The sequence below is a fragment of the Oncorhynchus gorbuscha genome, linkage group LG10, assembly GCF_021184085.1.
Source record: "Oncorhynchus gorbuscha isolate QuinsamMale2020 ecotype Even-year linkage group LG10, OgorEven_v1.0, whole genome shotgun sequence".
Classification (NCBI taxonomy): domain Eukaryota; kingdom Metazoa; phylum Chordata; class Actinopteri; order Salmoniformes; family Salmonidae; genus Oncorhynchus; species Oncorhynchus gorbuscha.
In genome coordinates, this window is record NC_060182.1 from 28,040,860 (window position 1) to 28,054,656 (window position 13,797).

Sequence of the window (13,797 nt, forward strand, 5' to 3'; positions counted from 1 at the left end):
TCCCCATTCTCCCACATCTCTATCTTTCCCATTGAAAATACAGATGTATCATTTCACTTATATTCATATGGTATTTCAAATTCTAAAGCTAATTAGTACAATTATTTGCCATTTTATTTCTCTTGACTATGGATTCAGTTGTCTTTGCTTCAGATTCGAGATTATATGAATACGATAATAATATGATTGATAAACTTGTATCACGAGTTTCATGCAGAATTCTCTCTTCTTATTTTTGTACACAAAAAAACAATAATAAAAAGGTAAATAGGCCAACATTGTATTGATATCTGCTTCTCTTGTCGCTAAGGTAAATGGCTGAGGCCATCAACACCATAATGCCAATGTCACTTTCCTCTTTGCCACACCCCCTCCTTTATGGAATTGATTACATTCTAACAGGCGGAGTTGGTGACGTCCTCATTTGTGAATGAGGCTTTCGCGAGCTCACGGTTCAGTTGAGCAACTGATGAGAGCGTGGAAGGGTCCCAACCAAGCTTAGAAATAAGAAGAAAACAAACTCAAATGGATTCCCGTGGAATTAAGCGCGTGTTGTTTTCCTATGTATTAATTAACGGTATATTTATTACACTGCAAACTAAAGAAGGTAAGCGAAAGTCTTGACTACTTTTCAATCTTTGGTAACTATATGAAATCAAAATGTTCTTGTTGCAAGAAGTATATCCTGCTCTGTTCAGGTTGTGGGACCACGAAGAAGTGGATGTTTAAAGCACAGGGCAAGAACATGGGCTATTGATACAATGTCGCAACTTGTAGAAGTTTTCAAGTTTGTTGATTTTGACCAGAAACTGTTTTAATGCAATCCTTTATACTTTATTAGATCAAGTTTCGCCGGTATTCGATTCGGTATCTATGCTAATCTCTTTATCAAGATGAGAGTGTGTTGAGAGCAGTCTTACTACGTTATAGAGTGCCACTACCTGTTGGTATTTTGAACTTTTATATTGTCTCTAGATCAGTAAGATATTGTGAACATATTAAATATAAAATTAATAATTATCTGCATGGTTGGGCTGAACATTCATGCCTGGTACCACTTATTGCGCAGCAAAGTTGAATGATGAGAAAGTTAGGATATTCCATCTCAAGTTAATGATTACACCCTAAGCTTCCTTTTAAATTGTAAAAGTCACTAACACAGGCCTATGTTTGAACCTCACTTGAGGAAGTGTAGGGGATTTAGACAATTACTATTCTTGGGGTAAGATATTAGAGTTCAAATGATAATAGCTAATAGAAATAAGCAAATTAACTTCAAAATGTACATGTCCCAGCTTTCTGTGGTAAGTCAATCACATTTTAGTAGGTTAAGACATAATTGATTGAATTTTCCCCTCTGCAGAGGTGCTGTTGGATATGAGGGCATCAGGGAGTGAGCTAGGCTGGCTGACCTGGCCCTATGAACAAGGATCCAAGCAAGGGGTCAGTATTCATCTATTCTTTCCATTGCCCTGTCTCTGTACTTTTCTCTTTGGGTAAATATGGATGGGGTAGCACATAATATGCCATGTCTGACTTTCGTACCTTCACACAACTTTAACAACTCATATTTTCCAGGATCTACTTTTCTGGGTGCTATACCTTGGTGCTCATGTATAAACATTACTAAAAGTGTAATGTTCAAGTTGAATATGTAAAAGGGTCACATTATTCTAGTGGGGGTTGGGTTTTAGATGGCAGCATGTCAGGACTATTCCAAGGGAGAGAATGGTAGCTATAGCAAGTGTGGTAGAGAATACTTGTGGTTTTAAGTCCCTCATTTCAGAATTGTATGTAAGGGTGCAATTGACCTAAAGTTTGGAGCATATAGTGCTTTTGGGGAAATGTAGATGTAGTGAGTTAAGATGGCTTTCATTTTCTCATAAGGAGAAAATGTTGTCTTTCGTCACAGTAAAACACAACAGATTATTGATTTTTGCTATCGTGTGCTTTTGTGTAGTATGTGTGCTTGGGTCCCATTTAGTTTAATTTACATTTGAGTGGTCATTCACGTTTGACTCTCCCTTGTTCAGTAGTGTTATGGAGGCGCTCTCTCTCCTGTTGCATGCTCCCGTTCATGTGATGCCACACAGTCAGCCAGCAAAGCACATTCCTTTAATTAATAGCAGTGGTAACATGCAGAGAGAACCTCTGTGTGGACACATGTATTTCAGCAGCTACTATTAAGCTGAACGTTGAAGACTTCTCACTAAAATATCTAACTTCTGTGACAGCAAGAGTTGGTTGCATGGATCAACATATGTTGTATAAGATGTTGACAGATCTCCGTGTTATTTCAATGGCATTGTCAAAATCAGCTGGCTTCAGTCCTTTGATAAGGCCTAGTCTTTTCTCGCCACTCTTATATCTTAATATGTTCCTTTGGGGTCTCCCTCACTCTCTCACACGCTTTCCCTTTGTCTCCAGGGTTCAAATGACAGGAATGCTGGGGGTCTTGGAACTCGTATAACAAATTAAGGCACACCATTAGCATTTAAGATGTCAACATGGGCAGTTGGGCACCCCCCATAACCATTGAACATTTGAACTTTTTTCCAGCCCACTCTTAGTCATGTATCGCCAGAGTCAGTATGTGACTGGAGTCCTGATGGTCTATCTGTGTGTTTCAGTGGGAGGTGGTCCAGAGGAGTCTGAATGGCTCCCAGTTGTACACCTACTCTGTGTGTAATGTGGGTGAGCATGAGCAGGACAACTGGCTGCGCACCACCTTCATCCAGCGCCGCCCGTCAGCCTCTCGCGTCTTCGTGGAGCTGCAGTTCATTGTGCGTGACTGCAACTCATTCGACGGCTCATCGCTCACCTGCAAGGAGACCTTCAACCTGTTCTCCTCTGAGTCGGACGCCGACATCGGCACCAGCTTCCGCAAGGGCCAGTTCAAGAAGGTGGCCACCATCGCGCCGGACGAGATCACCAGCCGCAACGAGCTGCGCATCAACACAGAGACACGGGTGGTGGAGAGCCTCAGCAGGAAAGGCTTCTACCTGGCCTTCCAGGACATTGGAGCCTGCATGGCGCTGCTCTCTGTCAGGGTCTACTACAAGACCTGCCCGGCCACCATCAAGAGCCTCGCAGCCTTCCCTGAGACCGTGGCGGGTGGGGGGGTGAACCAGGCCCTGAGGGAAGTAGCGGGGGCCTGCGTGGAGAACGCGGTGAGTGAGGAGTCGCCCCGCATCTACTGCACGATGGACGGAGAGTGGGTGGTGCCTGTTGGACAGTGCCAATGCATGCCCGGCTACGAGGCCGTCAACGACACATGTCGAGGTAAGGTATAATGTTCCTGTGTTCTCTTGGCTCACTGACAGCTGGGCATTCTGAGTGCTGGTGTCTAGCATCATGGACTCTAATGCTTTGTTTGCCCGTGCGTGTGTGAGCTGACGTGAGTCTCATAGAGATATTTAGCAGAAGGTGTTTACCATTTGTGTTATAAAACATGCATGTCACTACATTATCCCTGACCTTGAACCCAAACTACAATGTAGAAACATTGTAACAAAATTCAGCTACTCTTAGGCCATGCATGTGATATCAAATGTTTCAAGATAAAAGTACTTTTTATTAAACTTTTAAGTCAAACATTTTCCTCTTAACTGAAACGGGTTTGTGAGGTACCCAGTTTTGGTAGTAGCCATGCTTATCAGGACCTCTGGCCCCCGTAAGCTAGTTTCCCACTAATTTGTCATTCGTTCTCTTTTCTAAGATACTCATAGGTAGTCTTAACGTCACTCAACCCCTGGGCTTTATAGTTACATTGCAACCATGTTGCATTCAAGTCCTCATCAGAGGCCCTCTAGTCTACATTCTTCTGAGTCCTGACTAAATGACAGATGTGAACCTCCCATCTTTGATCAACAAGTCAAACTCGGAGACTATACTGGTGATGAATTTACTTCTTCTAGGCGGCAGGGGAGGAGGAGGGAAAACAACCCCCCCCTGGTTGTCTCTGACTTTGTTGGTTACATGCATCAGAGAAATATGTATTCCTTAAGCCATTGGGCATGCTCTCTCTCTCTGTTCTTTACTCTCTCCTTCACATTCCACTTTTCACTATCTCAGAGCTGCTGTGAGAGATGAGGTTTCAACATTTGAGGGTTTTGTGTGGTACTGCAGCAGGGTGTGTGAGAGAGTGTTTGCATGCTCAGGCCTGTTGGGAGCTGTTCTGTGATAGAGCACCACAAAACTATCATCACCTGAACACGAGGCATGTTACTGCACCACTGATTTTGGAACACACACACACATTTTCTTAGCTTCCCCTCCATTGGTAATGGATATTTCCTGTCATTTTATTTCTGTCAGGGCATAGTTTTAGATGAAAGGATAGTGGGGTGGGTGAGTGAGAAACACTCACACACAGAGACTGAGGAAGGTTGTGATAAAAATTTGAAGAATGGAATGTAAAGGTAGAACAGTGAGGTGCAGTGTTGAGCTGTAGGCACTGGCTCCCCTCGTCCTCCCCTTCTCCACTGCATTCCTCTTCCATTTACTGAGGAACCTCCCAGATTACTGCAGGTCTGAGGAATTCCTTAGGGAGGACTCCTGCAATGCATCCCAAATGGCACCATATGTAATATAGTGCACTACTTTTGACCACAGCCCTATACATGGGGAATAGAATGCCATTTGGAGTGTACTCCATCTTACAGGACAATGAATTGAAGTGATGGATTGAGAAAGAGAGTGGATAGCGTCAGATGTATATATTCATTCCATGAGAGGTTGAATACAGACAGCTACAGTGTAAGTTGAATGAGCTTGGCATTTTGAGTTGAAAAAAATCATGGATACAACCATGCATGCAGTACACACACATACAAACACGCAAGCAAGCCTACGTATGCATACACACACACACGCGCATGCACGTACCCCCCCCCCTTTCCCCCATGCTGTGTGTTCCAGTTGACTCACTGTTGACATTGACACAGTTTTCCTCCTTTAAAAAGAACGCCCTTCCTTACACAATCTTCGCTGGCACAAAGTACACATACCTTGTGTTACCACAGAAAGATAAACATCTGGCCCAGCTGCTCCTTGGATTGTGTCGAGCTGTCCATGCCCACACCCTGTCACCCACAGTAAAGCCGCGTGCACACTCATCTCGGAGCTGGGCAAATATGACTTAGGACCAACTATATGCGTTCCAAATTGCACCCTATGGTCAAAAGTAGAGCACTATATTGTGAATTGGGACGCACACTCAGTTTCCAAATGCTTGTGTTTACACTCAGTCAATGTTGGGTTCTTTTTTTAGAATACTTTCTGTAGGAAAAATCCTGATAGAACCAGTAAATGAGTACTGGTAAGGTTATTTTCTCCCAAAGGAGGAGTTCCCTTTTCCAGTAATCTAGGCCTAGTTTTCCTCCCCCCTAAAGTGATGTCAAGTTAAACTGTCGGTGACACTGAAGCTGAATGACTGTGCCTTCCATGTGGTGAGTGATTTGTGTGGGTAGTAAATTACTTGGGTGTGTGTTTTATGTGCAGTAACTACTGGTACTGCCTGCATCTTTGTCTTCCTGATAAGATAAGAGTATCTTAAATAAGACGTCTCAGTCATTCTTATTCCCTTGTCTGTTCCTACTATCACTGACTTTGCTAATAGCTACTTTGAGGAAAAGTTTACCTACAACTGTGATATGTGGTTCTCTCACCTAGCCATCTTAAGATGAATGCTCTAAATGTAAAATCCTGCCTCCATATTTATTTAGCTCCTTCTGTTGTGTTATTCTTTCTTTCCCCCTCATTCGTTTCCACTCTCTACATATATTTTATTGCTCCCAGGCTCTACCACCCCCCCCCCTTTCACATCTCCATTTTGAAACTCTCCTGTGAGTTTATGATCATAAGCAACATCATTACTGAGTTTTTATTGTAACCAGCTACAAGATGACCACATTCCTTCTTGTTTTTCTATTTCTCTCTGAATTATGGTTTTATTATGGTTGGCCAGTGTGCAGGACCTGAATGTGACACTATTTGAATCGCAACATCCCGTTTCACACGACCCATTTGTGACTGACTATTTAGACTTTGCTCTGTTCTGTGTATACTAGTAAATAAATAAGTATTCTTGCTTATTTGACAACTGTCTCTTAAAACGATAAACAGACCTTACATTTGAACAGTATTCCCTATATGTATCCCAAAGTTTTGGGTGAATACACTTACATGCAGCAAAAAACTGTTGCCATTCTTCACATATTGACCCAGAAACATAAACCTATAATCCTGATCAAATGTGAACTGAAATATTGTAATGTTCTAAATATGTTTATTGGGGTTACAGCCTTGATATATGACACAGACGATTCAGTGAATACGTGACAAAATGAGAGGATTCACCCCAGTTTACTCCCCGGAGAGTCATTATGAAGAAGACCAGCACAATTGTTATTTTGGTGCAACATAATATCAGCAGTGCAGTCTCTGTTGCTGGAGCCAAGGAAGGAAACCTCTCTGGGAACCTCTCTGACTGGTTTGTTGTGACATTTCGCTCCTGATCAGATTGGGTGCACCTACAGTGTTACATACACTTTATGTCCCTCCTTGCGATCCATAGCCAAAGTCATCATTATGGATACTGTGGATTTACTAGGCCTATGGTCACATTGTGTTCATAGTCCAAGAAATCATTAAGGATCTTATCAGACTAGTTTTGCACTTTCAGCATGCTCATATCAAAGCACATTTCTTTCTTACCCTTTGGAAATGGGGAATGGGGAAGTTTCGGGAGATTGATTGTGATTACTTTTAATGTGATTCTGTGATCTTGTGCCAAGTTGATGTTGACCTCTCACATGGAGGTTCAGAGCGTGGGCTAGAAAATGGAGGGACTGAGTAAATTGCCTCTCGACACTATCATGTTGAATTTTGTGCCCATTATAATTCAATGAAATCTATAAGAGATGACAGGAAACTGAGTAGTGGCCAATATTTATCTAAATTGTGCATTTCAAAATGTTTTACTGATTTTTGAATAGATTTAGCAAGTTTAGCCTTTTGCTATGTTGTGGTTGCAATGTCTTATGTCAAATCCTATTACTTTTCTGATCCAGACATACATTTCATAAGTAAATAAGGGTTATGGTTAGAAACTCGTAGGAAGCATTTAATATGGCATAATATCATTGGCTAGTCATGAGGATGAGCAAAGATGGCTCTTCTCTGGGCATATGTAGACTAAAGAGATTCCTACTTTCTGGTATGGCTGACAACAGCAGAGTAACTTGAACAAAACACAGAGCAATAAACTTTTTGGTGTCTGTGTTCTCATACAAAGACATTTGTGCCATTTATTCTAACAGTATCCAGACATACAATTACTCCTAGGTGGCATGTAGCTCCATTTCCCCCTATGTTGGTACTTTGCTGAAAAGGTATTCCGGGGCATATTTTCCTCTGTATGGCATTCCTGTGCAACGTGGTTGGGCTGTGGAGATTTGTGTATTGTGCTGCCGGTGTGAGCTCAGCACTTTCCGTCCCCCCACCGGACAGGACGGGCTCCAACGGAAACCGGACGCCACCTAATCCTCAACCACTCTCCAACCTGTTGGCTCAGGGCTTTCCATTGTTGCGCTGCAGTCAGTCCCCCCCCCTTTCACTCCTTTGGTTTTTGTGGCCCACTGATAAGTCATTTTGTTTATTGGTTCATTAATTTGGCCTCTTAACAGGAAGCAGACACGTTGGAATCCAGCTTGCGTGGCCACCTGGATGTCTGGCCTTGACTTTTAGGAAAGGCAAAGGAAGTGTGTCCTAGATGACTATGGTGGCTGTTGGGCAGTGTAGTCGAAGGACAGGACATAAATGGAAAGGAAAGAAGAATATTATTTAATCAGACCATGACATCTATTTTGTGTTGGACCTATTTGTTTGTTTGTGTGATGGTTGTTTTAATGCATGCATTTCTGCTTTCTCACTGTTTGTACCCCTCTCTCATTCCCATTTGCACTCCTCTCACTTCCCCTGTTCTCTGTGAGCAGCACAAGGGAAGAGGAGTGTGAAGAAAAAGGTATTAAGGAATTTATTGTGTTCGTTGACAACCAGATGAAAGTCTAAGTGGAATTGTAAAACAGATATAATTCACTTACAGCTGCTCCATCGGTCAGTTTATCCTTTTGACTAATGTCACTACACACCATAATCCCTCCCCCCCCACTCGCACTCCTCCATCTGTGGCTTCATGTTACCACTACCCCTCCCCCATCAGATACACACATTGTTCTACTCAACCACCCCCTAATACACCTATGACAAGTTGTCCTGCACATGTAAACATGGCATTAGTGACATCACGTGGGAAAATGGGGAGCAGAAAATCCATTTTAGCAGATGCTCTTTTCCAGAGCAACTTAAATAAGTGCATTCAACCAAGGTATATGAAACTACCACATATTACAAAGTAAAACCTGCTTCAAAATAGCAGATACCTGCAAAATCTGATGGATGCTGACTTTTCCCTGGATATCTACAATTAGTCATGATAATGATCTCAACATTGCTGCTTTTCTGGAGCTTTATTTTATACCCTTTTTTGTCTACTCCCCCTCCCTGCGAAACAAGCTTTGGTTTCCCCTTTCTTGCTCCTTCCCTCCCCACTCTCGCTCCTTCCCTGACTTCTCTCCTGTGTTTGTTTTAGTAGGCCATCAACTCCCTGTAGTCGAGGAAAATTTTACTACTACCCTGGGGCAGACATGGCCCTTCTATGCTTTAAAACCAAAAGAGCCCAGGACTTGACTTAGGCTTTTTGTTTTGCACCTCTCCTCTAGCGCACCCCCACTTTATTCAAGGGCTTGAGGGCTTTCTGTTGTCCGGTAGCTGTGTACCCATTCATCCATTCGTCCGTGCATTTATCCCCGTCTCCATCTCATACATCTTAACTCCGACTGACAAACCAGACCACTCAACACCCAGAATCCACCAGGACCCGCCAGTCACTCACTATAAACAAACACCCAGGCTCTTTAGGCACAGGGCCTCTCAAATGACAAACAGGGCCTACATCCCAGGGGATCCCAAAGGGCAAAAAAAGGAGGGATTCTCACTTAGGTTTCTCGGCTGTCTGACTCTTAGAGGTTGACAGACTTTTATTTACTTGAGAAATGCACTGGGTTTTCCTCAAGTCTTACTCCCTCTTCTGTTATTTACCAACAACATTTCAGCTCTCTCACCTAACTTTTCCCTGGACTCAATCTGTGGCCCTCTTCCCTCGCATACTATGATTGGCTGAAGGAGGAAGGAAGCTCAGCGTTAGCCTTGCGCTTCCTGTGTCCAACAGAAAAGACGAACCACTCTCTCACTTTCAGAGGAACATTCCTTGACCCTTCTTTAGTTCCTATTCCTCCTCAAAAACGAATCAGCTGGTGGTCACCGATACCTCTTGATCACATTCTTTGGATTCATTTCCTATGATTGTGAGTCAGTTTACATGTGCTGACCTTTCTAGAGAAAGGCAGTAAAGGAAATGGGCCTGAACTACAGTGGGGCAAAAAAGTATTTAGTCAGCCACCAATTGTGCAAGTTCTCTTACTTAAAAAGATGAGAGGCCTGTAATTTTCATCATAGGTACGTCAACTATGACAGACAAAATTAGAAAAAAAATCCAGAAAATCACATTGTAGGATTTTTAATGAATTTATTTGTAAATTATGGTGGAAAATAAGTATTTGGTCGACCTACAAACAAGCAAGATTTCTGGCACTCACAGACCTGTAACTTCTTCTTTAAGAGGCTCCTCTGTCCTCCACTCGTTACCTGTATTAATGGCACCTTTGTCTGTCAAAGTTGAAGTGTACCTATGATGAAAATTACAGGCCTCATCTTTTTAAATCGGAGAACTTGCACAATTGGTGGCTGACTAAATACTTTTTTGCCCCACTGTATATGGTCTCCAGGCTAGAGGTCTTCACGGGTCCAAAAAGTTGCCTTTCCCACCCGACCTGATATGCATAAATATATATATTTTTTAAACTGAGACATGGACCTGAGTACAGTCAGACCTGTTCTGCAAAAAACAGTGGGAAACGTTCCCAAATAGACCCTTGCTAGTTCAGATCTGAAAGACCTGTTCAGATCTGAGAGTAGAAATAAACCTGGGTGCTGCCAGCAACATTGGCCAAATGATCCACAGTTGCTTGTTCTTAAACTGCCTAGATATAATAAATTACAAAAACGATTCGATGTGTAGCATATTCAAAACATAGCGTATTGTTTTTTTAACTTATTAAACTGTCTACCTCACGGTTCAGCTGTCGGAGATTTGAGCGCTAAATACATCAGGCCATTGCAATCATATAGGCCTAGGTGTCCACTGTATGATATTTAAAATATACATATTAAAGGAGAAGCGCTTAGGCCTAGCCCTAGAGAAAGAGCTGCCAGTGCCATGTTCCCAACCGACATGGATTTAAAAAATATTTGTCAGATGGGCTACTACTCCTATACAGATATTGACGTCCGGAAGGAGGCTAATATGTTAATTTTTCTATCCGAATATGATTTATAAAGACAAGCCATATATTGTTTGATTAAAGGAGTAACTTTGGTAGGCCTAAAATATTCTTCCTCAACTCAAGTTCAACTGTCGGAGTCCAATGGAGTGCCGGTGCTCACTGCCTTCATAGGCCTGCAGTAGCTATAACAGACAAAAGTTGCTTGACTTTATTAGGGTAATTTCAAAAGAAAGTAAAGTAATTGTTTATAGGGAAAATACGATTGCAGCATTAAATAAAGTTTTGCATCTTGCCCTCTTTGGTTTTTCCTTTTCATGGTTTGAGTGAAGGTAGCATAGTAGGTCTACCGGTATTTATATTATTACCGCAAACACCATTACAGCTGCAACTTAATTTGGCTAATGAAAGTGTCTCAACAGAATGAAACCTTTGATTTGAACAGGCTAGCCTATATTGCAACTATTACCAACAAATAACATCAATAGGCTAATGCTATTTATTTTACAACAGACCAACTTTTAACCTTAAACTAAATATGAAGCAAAAAATTAGACAGAGCTTCATTTAGTTAACAAATGTCTTAACAAAATGATACAAAGCACTTTTTTACATAGGCTATCTAAAGAAGGGGTTTACGTTATTTAAATAGGCCAATAATTTAATAATAATAATGACCAAACAATTGATAATAAATACGGAAATATATAAATGAAAGGTAACGTTCTCATCTTTGTCCATTAAAACTTGTCTCCAAAGACATTTCTGTTATCGGCTTCTTTTCACAATACAGTTTTTCCTCTAACTTTTGGGGGTTTTATTTCAAAGAAGAAAGTCTCCCATCTTCAACAGCCTGGGCCAAGGCTTCTTTCACTCGCTCTCCTCAGCAGCAGGCACGTGATGCGAGCAGCCAGAACCAGTTTCAGCTGGACATAAGCTATACACTTTATTGAGTTGCAGTTGGCTGTGACAGAACCAGCTTGCGCAGTTCTCATCACACAAACCCTAACGGTCCAATCGGGTCCCGTCGGTAAATCAAATGAAGCATTTCTAGAACAGCAGCACACAATTTTTCAGCATCAGCACACAGTCCTAGTAATGTAGCACATCCGTCGGTGTGAATCTACTATTCTCCCATTCACCCGGCTTGGGGAGAAAGGGGTGCATATCCAGAGACCAGTGGCAGTTATATCAGACCTGAGACAAACGTCAGAATTTAGTACTCGGACCCACTCGGGTCCCGGGTCGGATCTTGGAATTTTGGGTCTGTTGAAACCGTGAAGACCTCTATTCTAGGCCCATGGGCCTCCCGTTGGGTGGTGTATTCTGGACTGCTTGTTGATTACAGAGTCTACCTCTTAGTGTAAGGCCATCTCACCACAGCCCTGACCATACGCATTGCAGCCACTTTTTTTTCCCTGCCGCTGCTGTGCAAAAAGAGCATATTCCCCTCTATTCAGTTGCCATGTGGCATTTCTACTATTTGCAACAAGTGTTTTTTTTTTCTTCTTCCCCACTCTGGAGTTTAATGGCCTGGCATTCTCCTGCCTGCTGGTTGCTAGTGAAAGGAGATTCTAATGGGTTAGCTGGAAACCTTTGGTGAGGCTGGAAGGGAGTAGGAGGACAGAGGAATTTGGGTATTATGAGAGGGGAGGCAGAGGCCTATGAATTGGGGTTTGAGACAGCAGCTGTTTTGTTTGCACACTCAATGCAATTCTCCTCTCGCTCCCCCTTTTTCTTCTTAAGTCTCCAGCAGGATTCGATACCCCTCTGTCTTTCTATCAATCTACTCTGCTTCTGTTTCTCTATCCCTCCATTTCTTTTTGGCCTTGAAGGTGGTGTTAATGAGTAGTAGTGAATGTTCTAGAAACAGAATGCAGAGAAAGAGAAGGGTAACATGAAAGAATGAGCAACGTGCAGGCTGCATGCAGGACGTCAGTCACAATCCAAATTCTTTTCATGCTAGGAATTTTCAGTCAAACAAAGATTGCACCATTGCCGCCCATGTTTGCTGTAATGTATATCCTTTGTTCACCTGCTATTGCTGACAAATGGCTCGACTGCAACTTGGACGCCCCTACGAGACAAAAGATGAATGGAGCAAAGGAAGGGGAATGTCTCAGTCACTTGAGTTAATACCCTCGAAATAAATTAAACGCAGGCAGTTTCTTTCAGGCAAGTGTGAGGTTACTTGCAGTTTCCAAGTAAACTTCAGCCAAACCTGACCACAACTAAGGCGGCAACTGAACAAAGCTGATATTTTTCTGAGAATAGACATCTGTTTCTTTCTTGACTTGTCCCTGTGCTTTTGGATGCAGACACTGAAACCATCTGTCATTTATTCTTGACATATTTCACCTTTCTCAGGTCATTCCTCAATTGCCTGTAATCTCTCTTTTTCATTTTAGCATTATCTTGTTCACACACACACTCCAACTGTCCTTTTTTCTAACACCTTGTTACCTGGTACCTACTTTGCATACAGTTGCTCACATCAAACATATCATCCATCTACATGATATCATTCATCTATGCATCTGTCTTAAATTAGGGCCTCAGATTTCATGTCTGATAAAGCAATGAAGTCAACCTAGGTAAAGAGAGCTGGCTAAGGAAGAGCTGCTATTTGAGATTATTGGGACACAGCCCCGTACCGCAGGATCTGGAAATAGATAAACGAAAGTAAGGTGTGTGAGGTGAAGAGAACAGTAATCCTTCCACTGAAGTCAGATTTCCTCTCCAAGTGTGTGTGATAATGTAAGGGGATATAGCAAATACATGACCAGCAGCCATTGGAATGTTTTTGGAGCGTTTAAGGGTGGCCTTCTCATTTTCACTTTCCTCCATGAGACCCTCAGAGATTTCACGACGTCTTACTCTGATTCTCCTACTGTTGGTGCACGGCTGGAGCCTACCTGCAACTCTCCCACTATATTCTCCCATGTGTGAAATCAGCAGACATCTAATCTAAGCGATACGGTTTCATATCTGCACAGGGGACTTTTTAAAAGACTGCTGAATTATGCACATAATGGTTCCGCTCAGTTTTTCATTTTCTATGTCTCTTTCTGCCTTTTCCCACTTGATTCTGTCTTGCTCTCTGTTTTCTCTCCTTGTGAAGTATTGATGGCTGACATACTGTCCTGGAATGTGGGACGACTAGTTGTATTAGTTTAGAGCGATGGAGAGAAAAGGGGGATGGTTTAAAGGAAGTGTAGGAGTTCAAAGTACACTGAACAAAAAATAAACAAAATAATGTAAAGTGTTGGTCCCATGTTTCATGAGTTGAAACAAAAGATCCCTGAAATGTTCCATATGCACAAAAAGGTTCTCA

The 13,797-nt window shown here is 42.2% G+C and overlaps 1 protein-coding gene across 1 annotated transcript in view; it reads left to right on the plus strand.

The window, feature by feature from the left end:
* The first annotated feature begins 436 nt into the window (after positions 1 to 436).
* The window catches only part of epha2b (eph receptor A2 b), a 34,131-nt gene continuing 20,770 nt past the window's right edge, over positions 437 to 13,797 (plus strand). Inside the window, exons 1-3 of the mRNA XM_046365483.1 lie at positions 437 to 607; positions 1,364 to 1,443; positions 2,631 to 3,282. Coding sequence (XP_046221439.1) covers positions 526 to 607; positions 1,364 to 1,443; positions 2,631 to 3,282 — 814 coding nt within the window. The 5' untranslated portion in view covers positions 437 to 525. The remainder of the gene's footprint in view (positions 608 to 1,363; positions 1,444 to 2,630; positions 3,283 to 13,797) is intronic.